Consider the following 17,722-nt stretch of genomic DNA (forward strand, 5'->3'; position numbering starts at 1 on the left):
TGTGCCTTGAAGGACCAGCCAACTGCTGCTTTGCAGGAATGCAAAACCTGTGTTTTCAGTGCTTAAGGAGAAAAAAAATAAAATAAAAATCCAGACTTCAGTGTTAAGTGTATTAATTTTCAGATGCTGGCAACTCAATCAGTCAACCATACAAGACCCTGCCCCTCTGAGAGTGAGCACTCTCTAAAGCCGGCTTTAATGCTTCCTTCTCTCACAAATAGGGGAATGGGGAAACACGATATTAAGAGCCTGCTCATTTTGAAGACATGAGTCTCTTTTTATACTAAGCACGGCCCCACACACATTATGAACATCTTCGGTTCCCTTGGGGAGATTGTGAAAAGGCCCTCTGTCTGGGGGACCCAGTGTGAGGCGGCCTCCCGGCTGCGCTGTGCGATGGTCTCCTGTTTGCCGCACGAGCGCCTGCCAAAGCCTGCTTCAGCAGATTGGCATATGCAGCCTGACAGATCACCAGAAACATGAACCAAGTAAGCAAAACAAACCACAGTGTAGTTATTTTACATGACTTGCACGGAATAAATCTGTGAACTATAGGTGAGTCATAACATAATAAAGGACTCAATTAGGTTCAGAACAACACACCAGTGTTTTCCCTCATCGTAGCAACTAGCTCACTGGAATCTTGAGAAAATATGAGGGATATAAAGAACCCTGGTGTCTCTGTTTTACCCTTTCCTGCAAGATAATTAATCTTACTAGAAAATTAAACCCAGGTTGCCAGTTGGGCATTTTCAGGGTCAATGATTCTTAAGTTACTAGGATACCAATTAATGATACCCAAGTGGCCTAGAAGAGTTAATGCCCCTACCCAAAATGATTGGCTCATTCCCAAAAAAGTGATTCATTCAATGGCAAAATATTTAAAATTGAGAATCCTCGGAGATTAACAGCAATTTTATCGTATATAAGCACTTATATAAAAAGAAACCCAAAATACACAAAATGATATTTGGTGCCTTATTTAATAGAGAGGAAAGTACCTACATACATGACAGATATAGAAAAATCATGACTTTCCAAATTTTATAGTACATAAAACCACCTGATTAATCTCTGAACTCAATACTGAAAGTACAGCAATTAGGAGGCTAGAGCTTTACTAGGAACACCTAATGATCGGATTAGGACGCTTATTTTCAAATCCACACATAAGAATGCCTAACATGACCTGGGAATACTTAGTCTGAAAATGGTTAAGTCAAACAATTTCTTTAAAAAATTGTTGAACTTATTAGTGCCTGCTTCCCATCCCAGTGTCCTAAATAGTAAATACAGTCCCAAATCAAATTGTTCACCACCCTCCACACACACACACACACACACACACACACACACACACACAAACATTTATCAGAGATTATCCTTCAGACTCTGGATTTAAGTGAATCAAGTAAGAACTCGAGCTTAGCACAGAACAAGAAAATCCCTGTTTTTGCCCCTGTCCTCACTTGTGCTAAACACAAAGGACCAAGAAACAAAGGAGTCAAATGATCCTGCCCTCAAAATGTTTACCATCTGGAAAAAAACACAGACCACAGCACCAAGAAGTGCTGAGACCAGAAGTCTGGGTACCAGGAGCATAGTGGAGGAAGTCCTCTCATTCAGGGTCTGGGTGGCTGCAGAAGGGAAAGGAAAGCATCAAGCAGGGGGGCCATAACCCATGCCTGGAGAGACAGGTAAGAATCCCATCAAGAAAGCAACTTGGGGAGGCAGGGTATGGAGGGGAGAAGGGAACTGGAAATAATCTGGATTTTTTTTTTACCCTGAGCAATGAAGAGGAACTGAAGGATTTTTAAACTAGGATGACTTGATGCTATTTTCATATAATAAAATCACTCTTGTGCAGCAGTATGGCAGGTACTTTGAAGAGAAGAACAGGGCAGGAAAATACATTAGAAAGAAATTGTAACAGTTCAAAGTAAGCATAAAAATCTGAACTAAAGATTGAGGACTGTGAGGAAGAGAGAGGAGAAGCTTTCAACGATGTTTAGAAGGCAATATCCATTATGACTGGGTTGCCAAGTGGATAATGCAGTCTCCACTCCAGAAAGGAATGGGGACTAATGACCAGGAAGGAGGAGAATGTTCTGTGTGTATGAAGAGGTACAGGAGACGGAACGAAATCTGTTACAGATGCTGAATTTGAGATGTCTGTGCAACATCAAGAAGAGCTGCATAAAACGAGCTAGAGCTGAAAAACCTTTCTGCAATTTTAAGCTAGGAAAATCAATTTGGTGATCATGAGGGTGCCGGCAGTTGAATCTCCTTATGTGCAAATGAGATCACCAGAGAAAGGCTCCAGAATGAGAAAAGATGGTTGAAGGCAGAGCTTGGGGAAAGAGGTGGGAAAGAGAGCCTCCAAAGGGGATCATTAAAGCATGTGTGGGGAGGCCAGAGGAAAAACCAGACAAACCAGGGCAGTATTTCAGGGGATGGTGGTCAATAGTGTAAAAGGCCATGGAGAGGCCAAGCAGGCTACGCCCACCTCAACAATACTCCTTGACTCTGTACATTGGGAGTCCACTGGAGGCAGCACAGTGGATTGGTAGGGGTACACGTCAACTTGCAATGGGTTCAGAGATTATCTGGGAGCAGAGGAAGCAGGCAAGAAATGTTTACCTACTTCTCTCTCCAGAGCTCTGGCTAGGAAGGAAACAAGAAAGAGGTAATTAAGAGAAAGGGGTGAAAAAAGGTTTCTTAAGGTAACCAAAAAGGGTGCGCAGGTGGAAGGGCAAGAAAAGGATCAGCTCCTTCTACAAGACCAAAGGGAAAGAGGTAAATGGTGAATATAAGTATAGATTGGTGGGGGGAATAATGTAGATGGAGAAAACCCAGAGATCTCATAACTGGTGGCCTCCTTTTTTAAAGGATAGAAACCTCAGAGGAAGCCACAAGGCCATCACGACTAAAACTGAATTTTAATCACCCTCTCATCTGAATCATCTGTACCACCCAATATTTGCGTGTATCAGACACTGACATGAAAGTAAGGCCATGGAGAAAGGTCAGAGCTCTTAATGTTTCAAACAGAGTGTTAAACAAATGATCATTACTTCACAGAAACCATGTTTTGTGGTAGAAAGAATACTGGAAGGGTGCCTGGGTGGTTCAGTCAGTTGAGCGTCTGCTTTCAGCTCAGGTCATGATCTCGGGGATCCTGGGATCAAGCCTGGTATAGGGCTCCCTGCTCAGCAGGGAGTCTGCTTCTCCCTCTGCCCCTCCCTGCAAGGGGCTCACATGTGTGAGCCCCTTCTCTCTCATATAAATAGAATCTTAACAAAAAAAAGTACTGAAACTAGAAGCTAAGGGTCCTGGTTTCATGCCCCCCAGCTCTGCCACTCAGGAGCTTAATTAAACCATTAAACTTCTTAGACACTCCGTTCCATGGCATGTAAGATGGTGATTTGTGCCTATGGCCCAAACTCACAAGGTTGCTGTGACAACGGAGAGAAACAAATAAGCAAGGGCTCTGGAATTAAAACGGGGTGCGGTGGGGTGGCAGTAAAATATTCTCAAGAGCCTAAGTTTTTATAAAGGGAAACACTGATACCAGGAATTGCCAAGCTATGGGAATCTGCCTTACAGGAGTTGAGTGCCCCCTATTCTCTCAGGCAGGATTGGACAGTGGTACCCTCACCTCACAAACCAGTTCTTAAAATGTTCTTGATAACCCCACCCTTAATCATATGTTGTTTTTCCCTAGGCTCTTCATTGGTTTATTTTTAATACTTGTACATCAAATTTTTAGGGCTTTCTTCACCTAGCACCTACCTGGGAATTCCTGATCCCTTTGATCTGATTCCACCTCCATTTTTTTTTAAAGGTTTTATTTATTTATTTATTCATGAGACACAGAAAGAGAGAGGCAGAGACACAGGCAGAGGGAGAGGCAGGCCTCCAGTGGGGAACCCAATGCAGGACTCGATCCAGCGACTCAGGATCATGCCCTGAGCCAAACGCAGACGCTTAACCACTAAGCCACCCAGGTGTCCCCACCCCACCTACATTTCTAAAGCCTATGCCAATAAACAAGACTGTGTTCAGAGTCTTTCTACTTTCCCAACAACACCAACTCCTCATTCTGATATCCCTCTAAATTCTAACTTTTTCCAGTTCAAATTTTTTTTTAATTTTTTTTTTTTTTTTTTTATGATAGTCAAAGAGAGAGAGAGAGAGGCAGAGACATAGGCAGAGGGAGAAGCAGGCTCCATGCGCCGGGAGCCCGATGTGGGATTCGATCCCGGGTCTCCAGGATCGTGCCCTGGGCCAAAGGCAGGCGCCAAACCGCTGCGCCACCCAGGGATCCCCTCCAGTTCAAATTTTAACTCTAATTGCTTCTACTACCACCCATTGAGCTCTTATTATGTACCAAGTGCTGCTCCAAGCATTTCTTGTGGACTACCCTCTCTCAATCTAGTAGCCCCACTGTACAGGTAAATAAACTAACAACACGGCAAGGTCAAGTTCCTTGACCAAGGTCTCAGAATTGTAACCCCGTGCTGTCTGCCATGAAGCCAAAGTAACTTCTCCTTTTTATTAAGCATTGGTTCTTGGATAAATTACTTAATAAGGAACTAAAGAATTTCACAAACTGTCCCCATTCTCACCAGGAGGGCTCATCCCCTGCCCCACCCCGCCCCGCTCCCCCCACCATTGCTCTGCCCTGCCTCTATCCAACCTCTCTTGATAGGCTCTTCACTGTGTCTTCCCTCTGTGTTTTCTTCTCTCCCAAATACTTTGGCTTAGAATGCACTTTTGCCAATACCCAAAACCCAAAGTGCTACAAAAGTCAACCCTCAATGAATGTACGGTTTTCAGGAAACCTGAACAGCATGGAATGCTTTCTTTAATTCACACAGCTCAATTCAAAGCTTCAAATTCTGGTCTAATATATGTTTTCAGAGTCCTATTTGTACACTGGAACAAACAACAAAAAAAACAACCCTAAGGTGATTTTCCTAAGGGACAGGGCTAGAAATAGGACCTCTAATTACTTAAATGCTGAGGCCCATAGATTAAAACATTAAACCTCAAAACCCTTCAGCCAAAGGATTAAGGAGATTAGACTGGGCTTGACAAATTACCACAGGGTTAGGGGGAAAAAATGCAGACAGAAAGTAGGCCAAGCTTAAAGTGGGAATGAAATGAAGTTCAAGAGAAAACTAATGGTGTGTGTGGACTCTACCTCTGGGGGGAGGGGAGGCTGTCAACCTAGTGATTTCAACAATTAAAGAAAACAGTATCAATATAAAAATAGCGACTTATAAACTTCTCAGAAAATGTGAACATGGAGCAAAGTTAACCTCAGAAAATAACAATTTTCAAACAGATCTTGGCAACTGAAGAGGAGAAATACAAGGCCAAAAAATAAACTTGTTATGATAACCGGAACCAGGATTCTCTCTTAAAAGGAATTCTGCTTAAATAACTCATTAGTATTGGTCACTCCCATCAAAACAACCAAAATCAAAACTACTAACTCGGTCATCAACAGATTCCCCCTTGGAATATTTGGTTTTCTGTCCCTGAAGATTATCAGTTGGCTCAAAATAAATCACAATTAATCTAGACAAGAGCTAAAATGACTCTAGTGGCTATGTGAGAGCCTGGGAGAGCGCACGACCTGGAAAGATTCTAAAGAGTTGAATGTCTACATTTTGGCAAAGGCACAACATGAGGGACCCAGGGGGGATCCAATAACTCTCCACAAACATCTCAAGTGTGAAAACAACAAGGAGGAACAGGAATTTCTTATCCTGGTACCAAATGTACTTCTGGCATTTTAAGAAGAAACAGAACATAAAACGTACAAGGAAAACAAGTCCAATTAATACCACCCAAAAATATTTTCAAGGTTCAATTGTAGGATTTCTTCTTGGGCTACTTTATGTAATTCCATTATTCATACCAACTCATTTCTAGCGATGTTAGAGGGGATTCAGTAATATCTTGCCTATATCACTTAGAATGTTGCCTTCAGAATTTAAAGTGTTTCCTCAGACTCAAAAAATTACCAGGATCAGGAAATTAAAGGAGCAGTTTCTACTCAGCTGCAGTTCGTGAAACTGAAATCTGATTTTTCACCACAATTCTCCAGTTTGTAAATACGGCTCAAAGGAAACAAAAACAACCAAAACACACAAATACACACACTTGAACGCAGGCACATTAGGCAGGCAAAACAAAATAGCCCACAGGCCCCATCTAGCACTCAGGCTGTCAGTTTGTAAGATTCTGCTCTAAAATTTCTATCAGTCACTTGCTACTATTTTTCACTTTTATATTTAGGTATTTCAGGGCTCTGAAATTCAGCCAGCCTCTAAGCAGATACAAGTTAGTTACTATACAATATTTCTCCCAGATTGGGAGTATTCCACTCCAGACACCCAGCATCATTAGGGAGTTGTGTACACAGATAACCTTTCTGCTCTGTTACCATTTTCTTAGCAAACATTTAAGTAGAGCAGGTCTGCCAAGTTAACTGAGTGCTAGCTCCCAGAATCTAATTTAATTTGCTACAAAAAGTTACTGTAATAAAAATGCTTTTAGAAAACTGAAGCAAGCTAGATAAGATTGTATCAGAATCTTACTCCCCCCCAACCCCCCCCCAAAGAAAAGAGAAAAGAATTTTACTTCCCCCACAAGCCTGAAAATGTTGGGGACACAAGAAAGGAAACAGGAGCAGTGGGACAAGAAAGGAGTGTCTGTATTCTTTGGAATCTTACTCCCCTGTTTCTTCCCTGAGGCTACTCTCATTTCCTTCTCAGGACAGAAAGTCCCATCAATTCCCAGAGATCTTTTTGCCTGAGGCTCACTTGGGAGATACTGGGACCAGTAGGAGGAAATCAGTCCTTTAACTCCGTGGGGTCAATTTTTGGCTCCTGTGGGGCAGTTTTCATTGCCAGGCTCTAGAACAAACCTCATGAAAAATCAGATATAGATGTATGAGCCTACCTGTGTACCTGCTGAATCAATCTCCCAGACTGGGGACCAACAATTTTTATTTTTTACAACTTGTATCTTTAGCAGGCTTCCCCAGGTGATTCTGATGTGCTGCCAAGTTTCAGAAATGCAAAACTCCCCTTTGATCTACACTACCGAGCTCATAACCCAAGAGTACTTGTAACAGTCTCTGTACATCACTGGGCATTAGCCAGAGGCATATGCTGTTCCCTCTTCCTGAAATATTTATGCTGCCTAACCCCTAGCACATCTGCTACAGTCTCAATGTTTATGTAACCCTCAAATTCATGCTGAAATCCTAAATTCATGTTGAACCCCCAAAACTGATGACAGTTAGAGAAGGGGCCTTTGGGAGATGCTTAAGGGCAGAGCCCTCACAAATGGGATTAGTGCCTTATAAAAGAAGTTCCAGAGAGATTCCTGCCCCCTCTCACCAAGTGAGGATACAGTAAGAAGACACCAACTAAAACTAGAAAGAAGGTCCTCTCAAGAATGTGATCATACTAGCGCCTCAATCTTGGACTTCCAGACTCCAGAGCTGTGAGAAATAAATTTCTGTTGTTCATAAGCCACCCAGTCTGTGGTATTTTGTTCATAGCAGCCCAAACAGATTAAGACAACCCCTCACTTCCGTCACTTTTACTCGCTATTCAGGTCTTGCTTGAATTCTCTGAGCTCCTTCATTCTCTAAGCCACAGTTCCCCTTCATCCGTCTTGTAATGGTTTGTGGGTTCCTTCCTTTACAGCACTTGCCAAAGTTCTTACAACTTGTTCTAAGTGGTTATTTAAATAATGCCAGTTCCTAACTAGATAGTCAAGGTCCAAGAGGATCGAAATGACCTGTTTTGCCAACCATTTTTTTTTTTTAAGATTTTATTTATTTATTCATGAGAGGCAGAGACACAGGCAGAGGGAGAAGCAGGTTCCATGCAGGGAGCCCAAGGTGGGACTCGATCCCGGGGTCTCCAGGATCACACCCCAGGTTGAAGGCGGCGCTAAACCATTAAGCCACCAGGGCTGCCCATGTTTTGCCAACCATTGTAACCCCGTCCCCAGCATAAGGCCTGGCACACAGTAGGTGCTCTAGATATTTTAGTTACAAGTCACAAAATTGATGGTGTATATGGAAGAGAGTGAGATTAACTCCACTGAGTTCTGCATTAGCAAGATACATACCACCAACACACCAGAAGTGAATGGCCTAAAGGGTGAGATCATTTCATAATAAGTAAGTTGTTCTTTTCAAGGTTTAAAATAATAAGAGAACTAAATTGGAAGTAGGAAAGATCATTTGTGGGGCACCTGGGTGGCTCAGGTTGTGATCCCAGAGTCCTGGATGGAGGACTTCTCCTGTGTCTCTGCCTCGCTCTCTGGGTCTCTCATGAACAAATAAATAAAATCTTCAAATAAATAAATAAGGAAAGACCATTCGCACATATGAATGCAAAGTGAATCACTATTACACACAGTTTTCCACTGTGATTAATTCACACGGTTAGGCTGGCAGTTTAGTGAAAATGCAAAGTTCAATTTAAGACTTGCCATGTGTCAAGGTGGTCCAACAATGAACTTGAAGCTTCAGGTGACACCCAGGTTTTGGAAATTAGGTGACAGAAATCATTCCTCATTGGTGCCATAAGAGGCCACAAGGAAATCAGAGACCATCAGGACTCAAAATCAGATTCATCTGGAGGGGTGTGGCATGGGACCACATAAGTACATCGAAGCAGTAGCAAATTTAAACTGCTAGTAAATTCTGCTAGATGCCAGGAGTTATTTTGAGTGAATTAAGATAACTGTACCATTTACATGTATACTTCAAACTCTAAAAAATGGAAACCTATCATTTCTACGACTTTATAAGCAGATTCTCAAGTTCCCAGGATGGTCTTCCACTTTTTTTTTTTTTTTTTTTTGTTCTTCCACTTTTGTTTCTGAAGATCCAGCTCATCCTCATTTTTCCCACCTGCTGCCCCTTGTCACAGGTTAACCTGAGCCAGGAAGGGCTTGATTCAGGCACTTTTCAGGCAGACTAGTCCCAAAAGCTTTAAATGCCGACTATATGCAAACACAGTCCAAACTTATCATTACTAGTCTTAACATTTTCTCTGAGCTGCTCTGCTACTTATGACTGCCAATTTGTCGCACTGACCTGGACAACCAAATCCCTACAAGTTTTTTGCCAAAAACATCTGGAATATGTCCAGTCCGCACCAGTCCACTTCTATTATCCTATTCCAAGCCATCAATCATTTATCAACCCCTAACTGGTCTCCCAGCTTCCACCCTTGCCTCTCAAGCCATTTTCCACCCAGAAGCTAAAATGATTTTTATTTTCCAAAAAAGAGAAAGATCTATCACTACTCAAGATCTTCCAGCAGTCTCCAATTGTACTTAACAAGCAGAAGCAGAAAGATCATAGAACTGAGAGTTCGAGCTCTGGTTTTGCTACTAACTATAAATCTTAGCAAAATTATGTGACTTCACCCTCCTAGGCCATATTTGCAAAATGAACGGGCTGCTTAGCTTTAAAAGTCTAATATTCTAAATCCAGTATGCAATTTTATTTTACTTTTTTAAAAAGATTTTATTTATTTATTCATGAGAGAGAGAGAGAGAGAGGCAGAGGCAAAGACACAGGCAGAGGGAGAAGCAGGCTCCACACAGGGAGCCTGATGTGGGACTTGATCCCGGGGTCTCCAGGATCACACCCCAGGTTGAAGGCGGCGCTAAACCGCTGAGCCACCCAGGGATCCCCAGTATGCAATTTTAAATGCCTATCTTGGCTTATTCTATTTCTCTGTTTCAATAAAACATCTATTTCATAAATCCTGTACCCATCCTGAGGTCTATGCTCAGCAACACAACATAGAGATGCCCCGGTGTTTCTCTCACTTTCATTTGGTATCTTCAGGCAGACAAGAGGGATAGGAGCAACTGGGTGGCTCAGTTGGTTGAGTGTGTGACTCTTGATCTCAGCTCAGGTGGTCTTGATCCCTGGGTCATGAGCTCAAGCCCCATGTTGGGACCCACGATGGGCATGGAGGCTTACTTTAAAGAAAGAAAAGAGGAGCGTCTGGGTGGCTGAGTCAGTTAAGCATCTGCCTTTGGCTTAGGTCATGATCCCAGGGTCCTGGGACCGAGCCTGGAATCAGCTTCTTGCTAGGCAGGGAGTCTGCTTCTCCTTCTCCCTCTGCCCCGTCCCCACCATCACTTGTGCTATGTCTCAAATAAATGAAACTTTTTTTTTTTTTTTTTAAGAGGGATAGAGAGGAATCTCAGCCTTCCACTTGGGCAAGTCCATCTGATGTGGCAACTCTACAGCTGGAAGGTATCCACATAAGATCACCAAGTCCTGGCTGTACCCCTCAGATGGGTCATTTCAAGCTGCTAGACATCTTCCAGTTGACACAAAACTAAAACTGACATGCCCACAGAAAAACCAAGTGCAGATTTTTGTGAGACAGGCCTCTATGTGGTCAGAATATTGACCTTTTGAGGATTTTTTTTCCCTGTAGGATTTTAGCAAAGACGAAGTTTTAACTGTGAGAATGACTTATTCCAGAAAAGAATATCATTTTTTATGGATAACCAACTAAAATATACAAACCACGTTCCACAAAATGAAAGGACACTGTGGTGTAAGGAATTCACATGTACGTGGCTTGAGAATGAAGGAGGCAGGCAGACAAGAGGATTTTCCCAGTTTGGTTCGTTTTTTAAAATACTATTTCATGGAAGCCATGGGGAAGGGGTTGGCGGTGAAGAAACAAGCCACAAAACCCTCACACTCAGAAAACCAGGAAAAAAACCTCCTCTTACTTGCCTTAGGGCAAATTAAGCAAATAAAGGAAAACCACTTAGTTACTCCCACTCCCCTTCTCTCAGGGCTACCAAGAGCCAACTTCCTCTATAGCCATGCTCTATTCTTCTGTCTCAATGTCATAAACAGCCCAAGATATTGCTAATATTCTGGTTCGATATTTAGTTTACCTGCTTTGGGATTAATTCCCAGCTTTTTCCAACCCCCCACTGCTAGGCTTTCCTTTGATTCATCAGAATACTAAAATTTGAGATTTTAATCCAACCTACAGTTCAAACAAACAAAAAAATTTAATGCCCATTTTCTCAGGTGTGTGAACAGAAAATGAATGTTAAATCTGTGAAATGTGAGATTAGTTAAAAGAGTTAAACAGATCCAAAACCCAGCCAGAGAGCACCAATATCCCTGCTTCCCAGATTCATTCCCCCTTTATCCCAAGACCTTAGCTCTGAATTCCCTCTTCACAGTGGTTGTTGCCCGGCACCCTCCATCTGCCCAGGGACTCCAAGGCAGTTGGCACCACAGCTGCCACCAGCATGAGAATCCTGAAGAGAAACTAGACAGAGCTATCCTATTAAAATGAATGCTCACTGCAAACACAGGCCAAAGACAAAATACTTACATCTACTCAAACTGTTGACAGCAGATGACCCTGTGCCAGAAAACCCCATTCTCCAATCACCAAACCTATGGAGGATTTTGTGCATTTCAAATATCCACTCAGAAAATATTCAAGAACCATCACATGGTCCTATGTTTGAAATACACATTAAATCTGAGGAGCTCTTAGGCCTCAGAGAAATCTCAGCTTGGCTTATCTCTTTTTTTCCACCAAGAAAGCAATAAGTTAGCCAGGACCCTCTCCCCTGGACGGTCAACTGGAAATCCCATTGGTTGAATGTACCTAGGTCCCCAGCTTTAAGACTGCCGGCCGTTTGAAACTTTCTCTAAGCACCAAGTAGTAGATAGTCTGGACTCAATTGTTCTCTAATTGTTTCCTGTGTGGAGGCTGACCTATATACTAGACTGTCATCTCGCCTGGGGCAAGGACCAATACTTGCTTGGCATCCTGCCCTGCACTTAAGCATATGGTCATGCATTTGGTATACAATGCAAATATCTGCTGATTTGTCTTAAAATTTGTTTAAAAGCAATTTTTAGTTGCTTTTTAATTTTTTTAATTAAGAAAATATGTTTGGGACGCCTGAGTGGCTCAGGGGTTAAGCAACTGCCTTCGGCTCAGGGCGTAATCCTGGAGTCCCAAAACAGTCTGCTTCGGGCTCCCTGCATAGAGGCTGCTTCTCCCTCTTACCTGTGTCTCTGTCTCTCTCTCTTTGTCTCTCATGAATAAATAAATAAAATCTTAGAAAAGAAAGAAATAAAATATGTTTAAATTTCTCCCTTATGTTTTTTAAACTGGGAAAACTGAACATACCTCATTTGATAAAGCAAAGAAAATCCCACTAAGTTCTTCACTGTACAAATTATAAGGCAGGCTGATGACTGGCCATTATGAAAGGGGATCTCATTTCATTCCATTGGGCTCTAATTTGCTGCCTACCATTCCTTCCAGCACAGCACAAAAAATGTTTAATAAGTATTTCATTACAGTGAAATCTTCATAACTTAAGAGGTTAAAGGCAGAGTTCTGCTATCTTGGTCATTTCTACCACTTGTTTTCCTCTCTCTTTCCCATTTTTCCTCAGCCTCTAATCAAGTCACATTCTGAAGACATTCAGACTCACTACAGCTCAAGAGCTGACTGTGGACAGAGCTATAACCTCTTCTAAACCAAAAACTGACACCTCGGAGGAATAGATTTTCCTCCTTCAAGATAAGGGTTATCTTTCCAGCTAAGCATCCAGGAGTCTCTCTTGGTTTTGTTTTTAAGCCTTAAGGAATTTTACCTTCTAGCACTATGTAATAGGACTGATATCTGGGTACACACAAAAGCCTCTGGGTGATGGATATGCAAATTAGAATGTTTATACAATAGATGTAACTAAACCAAGGACATTACCTTAGCAGATAGGCTTTCAGACAAATTCACTTCAAACATTTCACTTTGCACTACTAATCTGAATTTTGGTGTAACTGTTGCTAATTTAGAATTTCAGTGATAAGATGTGTGCTCTGATTCTCTTCATTCAAACACAATGCTGCCATTTACCAAAGGAGAAGAAAAAGGAATTTTTTTTGTTGTTTAAAAAGATAAAGTATTTTGGTTACTTGAAAAAGCCATGAATAACATTCTGTATTGTATATTTGACTCACTCTCCAATAAGACATCATCACACCCCCAGTCTTCATTCTTAGGTGATAAAGAAAGAAAAAATACTACAACAGAACTTTAGCTTCAGATTTTCTTGTAATTTACTGGGAACAAACCATTGGAAATGCTTTGCCTTCAATATTTTAACTTTTTTTTTTTACTTTTTTATGGTTTGGATCTCAGAAAAACTGAGGCTGAGGACGTATTAACCACCACCACTCCTTTCTTTTTTTCCTCTAGAATGTTAAAGTAAGTCAGTACTCCCCCAAACATACAAGTAAAAGCAAACAAACAAAAGCAATGACAGCTCAAAACCTTCCTGAAACTTTCTCATGATAAATATGACTGAGTTGTGGGTTATACAGGTGTATACATTTTTCAAAACACAGCAAAATGTACTCATGATCTCTATATTTCACAGTATATAAATTATGGCTCAATGCTTTTTAAAAATACCTTCCTGAAAATCATATTTCACTGTCATCAATAATTCATCTCAGACCTGAGTTCTTTGTGGGTCAACAAAATCCGAAAGCCAAAAAGGAGTCTCATAACCCAAAAGCCATTGATACCCATGCCCCGAAGTCACCAGAAACTTCCATCTTGAATTCCCCTTCACACTGAAATTGCCCCAGATATGAAAATCCACTCACCTCACCCGACTGAGATGGCATCTTCAGTTTGGTGAGCTTGGCTTTGGCAGGCACTTTTAAGTCTGTTTTTTCAAAGGTCTGTTGCCGGTAGTCCTCCGGCAGTGGTTTCAGTTCAGGTGACTCACTAGGAGCCTGATCTTGACCGTCCATGGGCCGGACATAAGCCGTGGGCTTCTGCTGCATAGCAACAGTTTTTGAGGGGAGGGAAGGTGGGGGGAAAGTCTGAGAAGGTGGCTGGGGAGGGGCCACCCCAAGGCCGGCAACTGCCACTAAACTGTCTTGAGGAGTCTCTTTATCATGGACCTTTGCTACTAGGTCTTTGGGAGATTTGGCTGGGCAATAGCCTTTACTGTTACTGTTACTGCTGTGAATCTTGCTGCTTCCTTGTGTCCGGGGAAGAGCTTGCTGGTTGGAATGTACAGATGACAGGGCGGGCACTGGGGAAGGCAAGGAGAGTAAGGGAGAAAGCTCCCTCTCTGGAGCAGAGTCTGTCACCAAAGCACAGCGGTCTCCATCAGCTCTGCGGTCACCTTTTTTGTGATGACCAGAGCCGCACACCTCCTGACCAAGGCGATCTTGGGTCGGGTGCTGGCTGTCTGGTGGGCCATAGCTTTTGACATGAGGATTTGACATTGGTTCCATTCTTGGCTGTGCCATCTTTGGGTTCTGGCTTACGTTACCAACAGGAAGTGGTCCGGAGGCAGGAGTATTAACAGGCTGGTGGTGGGCACTCGTGTGGAAGGAGTGGGATGGAATGCTGCTCCCCTTCTCAGGAAATAAAGGATATCTTGGCTTTCCCAACCTATTTTCAGAGGCATCCAAGCGATGAGGGTGGGACTTGCTGCTAAGGAACTCCTTCACTTCTTCATAGTTTCCCAACATGTTCTGTATTCGACTGGATAGCTCATCACCTTTTTCTGTCTGGAAAGGGAAAATATAGCAGAGTTAGATACTGGAAAAAAAAAATCTAAGGAAAATCATCATTTAATAAATGTTACATAATACTATTTAAAGAAAAAAAAATTCACTTCTATTTAATGTATAACATAAAATGTAACATGCAGTTTAAACTCAATTATCCTGTTGAGAAGCCCACCCTGGACAAATATTACTAAAGACAGGAGACTAACATTACAAAGGAAGACCACAAACTGGTCATTTGAATGGCGAAGTACAGAGAATTTTCAGTCTTTTTTCAAAGACAATCTAAGATAAGTGGTCTTATTTTCATATTTGTGACCCCTGTTCAAACTCACTTTCTATTACAGAGTGAAATATGGTGATAAATCAGGCTTTCTAGTATTCACTGAATACCTTGTAGGGCTCTCCAAAAAGGGGGATCTTTTCAGAAAATGCCTCTTTCTCTTGGTGAGCTTCCTGGTTGCGTCTTTCCTTCTCTCTAATTCGAAGCAGGTTCCGGTCTTCATTGTACAAGCTGTTTCAGATGCCACAAAGGAACAAAAACAATAAAATTTATCAGCGTCCAAGTTTTGTTTTGCATGTGTACATGTGTGAGGGAGGCCAGGAGAGGTCAACAAGAAGTGATAACAAAGGAAATGTTTCAAAGAAAGCGTAAGTCCCCCAAACCACTCCTGGATTGAGGCTGTGACCCTCTGGCCTTAAGTCCTGGCTCCAGAAACCTAAGCAGTCACTCTGGAATACTGCCCTTCATGGCTCAGGACTGACTCCAAACTGAACAGTCTTTTATAGGCAGTCGTGGAAGAGCGACAAGATTAGCGTTATTTTTACTTTCAGCTTGCAAAATATGGGGTAGAGATAGAAGCTTTTCATCTGAAGGAGTCAGCAGGATGTGAACTTTAATAAGGCTGTTTTCCTGGATCACTATTATACATTTTGGAAGATTAAAATCAAAAGGTTTATTTCATAATTAAAAGATTACCAAGCACCCAAAACAGCATTTACTTTATTCTCTGCCTATTCTACCGGGAGTGTCTTGGCATGTTAAACCCCAAAAGATAATTTTTACTTCTCATTTCAAATGTAAAGGATGGGAAAATCCTTTTCTTTTCTTTTTCTTTTTTTTTTTTTAATATTCATGAGAGACACAGAGCAAGAGAGGCAGAGACACAGGCAGAAGGAGAAGCAGGCTCCATGCAGGGAGCCCGATGTGGGAATCAATCCTAGGACTCCAGGATCATGCCCTGGGCCGAAGGCAGGTGCTAAACCACTGAGCCACCCAGGGATCCCCAGGAAAATCCAATTTTAGATGTCAGCTTTACCTACCGAGAAGTCTGATAATCTGATTGCCCTACTTAAACCACATAAAAATATATCCTAAATCATCAGCCCTGGCACTAAAAGGGTTAAAAATGCATTCACTGACAAACAAATGGCAGAAGGAAACCAACAAGAGTGCAGTTTTAGCTAGCATGTAATCCCAAAGTAGGCTTGCCACAGGTCAGCAACACAGGCCACACTCTCCCGACACTCATAAGTGATATATAAGAATAACGATAGTAAGAACTATAAACTGACTTTTGTCCTCATACATGTGTTTCTAGGGGAGCTACTGAATCCTTTCCCCCATCATTATGTGAATAAATAAGTAGGAAAAAATTAAACTGTCTTGCCAAGATCACATGCACACCTTCACAAATTATAGTGCTGATCTCAGACACCCCTTTTCCTGGCCTCTCTGCTCTCATGACTTCTCTTATTTTCTCCAACAAGAGCCTACTTACTGTCCTCCCTGCTTCCCCAACATCTTGTCTCTCTAAACTAGCCTTCTCATAGAAAGAAATCCAACCTAAAGCTCTGGTTCCCATGCCACTACCCACATTTTAAAATAACAAGCATTTGATAGCTCTTTGCTGCTGCAGAATTAACTCTAAATCCTTGCTATGGCATTAAAATTCTCCCAATAATCTAGTACAAATCTACTCTAGATATCACCCTACTGCTTCCATGTAGACCTGCCGCACGCATTCTCCTTGACAGTCATGTCTACTTCCCAAACATAACCTTTAAAAGCAGCCTCTTGCTCTAATCTCATCTCTAGAACCCTGAATGATAATCAATTCTCCCAGGACCATTTCACACATGTAATATGATTCACCCACAAACCACCTGTATATTCTGGGCATTCCAGACTATTCCTTGCTCCTCACTGGTATCCTGGACTTTGATGTTTTCATTCTAATCAAACAAATTTCCTCTGCTTCTCTCTCAACCTCACACCCTTATCCCCGATTTTCAGCTACCAGCAAATCTCTAGGGTGGTTCCAATGTTACCCAATCTAAAGGCTTCCTTAAATTCACCAAGCATGTGCTAATATAACACAATGAGTGCTTCTCTCTCCTCCTCCCCTTTCCCCCTAGTATGTGAGCTCCATCAAAATAGAACCTCTCACTTCTCTCTCTCCTGATGCTAATGCATGGTACATAGAAACTAACCATTACTTTGTTTTGTTTTGTTTTTAAGATTTTATTTATTTATTCATGAGAGACACAGAGAGAAAGGCAGAGATACAGGCAGAGGGCGAAGCAGGCTCCATGCAGGGAGCCTGACGTGGGACTCTTTCCCTGGACTCCAGGACCATGCCCTGGGCTGAAAGTAGGCACTAAACTGCTGAGCCACCCAGGGATCCCTAACCATTAGTTTTAAATTAAAAAACAGCCACTATGTTTATAATGTATTTTTAAAGATATATAATGTATTTTTAAAAATTAACTCCGGAAGACATATGCAAAAACAATTTTTTAAAAATAGCCATCTATAAAGTTATTTTTTGCTTTTACCATAGCCTTAAGGTGGTGAGGAGGCTAAGCTACCTGGCTAAATTTACCTGGATGTGGCCAAAGAATTACCTATTTAGCTTACCATAACAAAAACTTTTCCTAAAGAATGGATAGCTTGATGTCATACTTTACAAGAGAACTACAAAGTGAACAATTTATGTTAGTCAACATACTGAAAAAAGTTGGAAAAAAAAAAAAGACTAAACCAGAAACTAGCTATGGAATCTTCTT

The 17,722-nt window shown here is 41.8% G+C and overlaps 1 protein-coding gene across 5 annotated transcripts in view; it reads right to left on the reverse strand.

Moving 5' to 3' along the window:
- AFF1 (ALF transcription elongation factor 1) overlaps nt 1-17,722 on the reverse strand; it is a 200,990-nt gene that overhangs the window by 76,150 nt on the left and 107,118 nt on the right. For all 5 annotated transcript variants that reach the window (XM_072754981.1, XM_025998127.2, XM_072754980.1 and 2 more), the window contains 2 exons: nt 15,047-15,167; nt 13,733-14,653 (listed from right to left, as the gene is read on the reverse strand). In XM_072754981.1, the coding sequence (XP_072611082.1) occupies nt 13,733-14,653; nt 15,047-15,167 (1,042 nt within the window). The remainder of the gene's footprint in view (nt 1-13,732; nt 14,654-15,046; nt 15,168-17,722) is intronic.

Source organism: Vulpes vulpes, chromosome 4 (assembly GCF_048418805.1).
Source record: "Vulpes vulpes isolate BD-2025 chromosome 4, VulVul3, whole genome shotgun sequence".
Classification (NCBI taxonomy): domain Eukaryota; kingdom Metazoa; phylum Chordata; class Mammalia; order Carnivora; family Canidae; genus Vulpes; species Vulpes vulpes.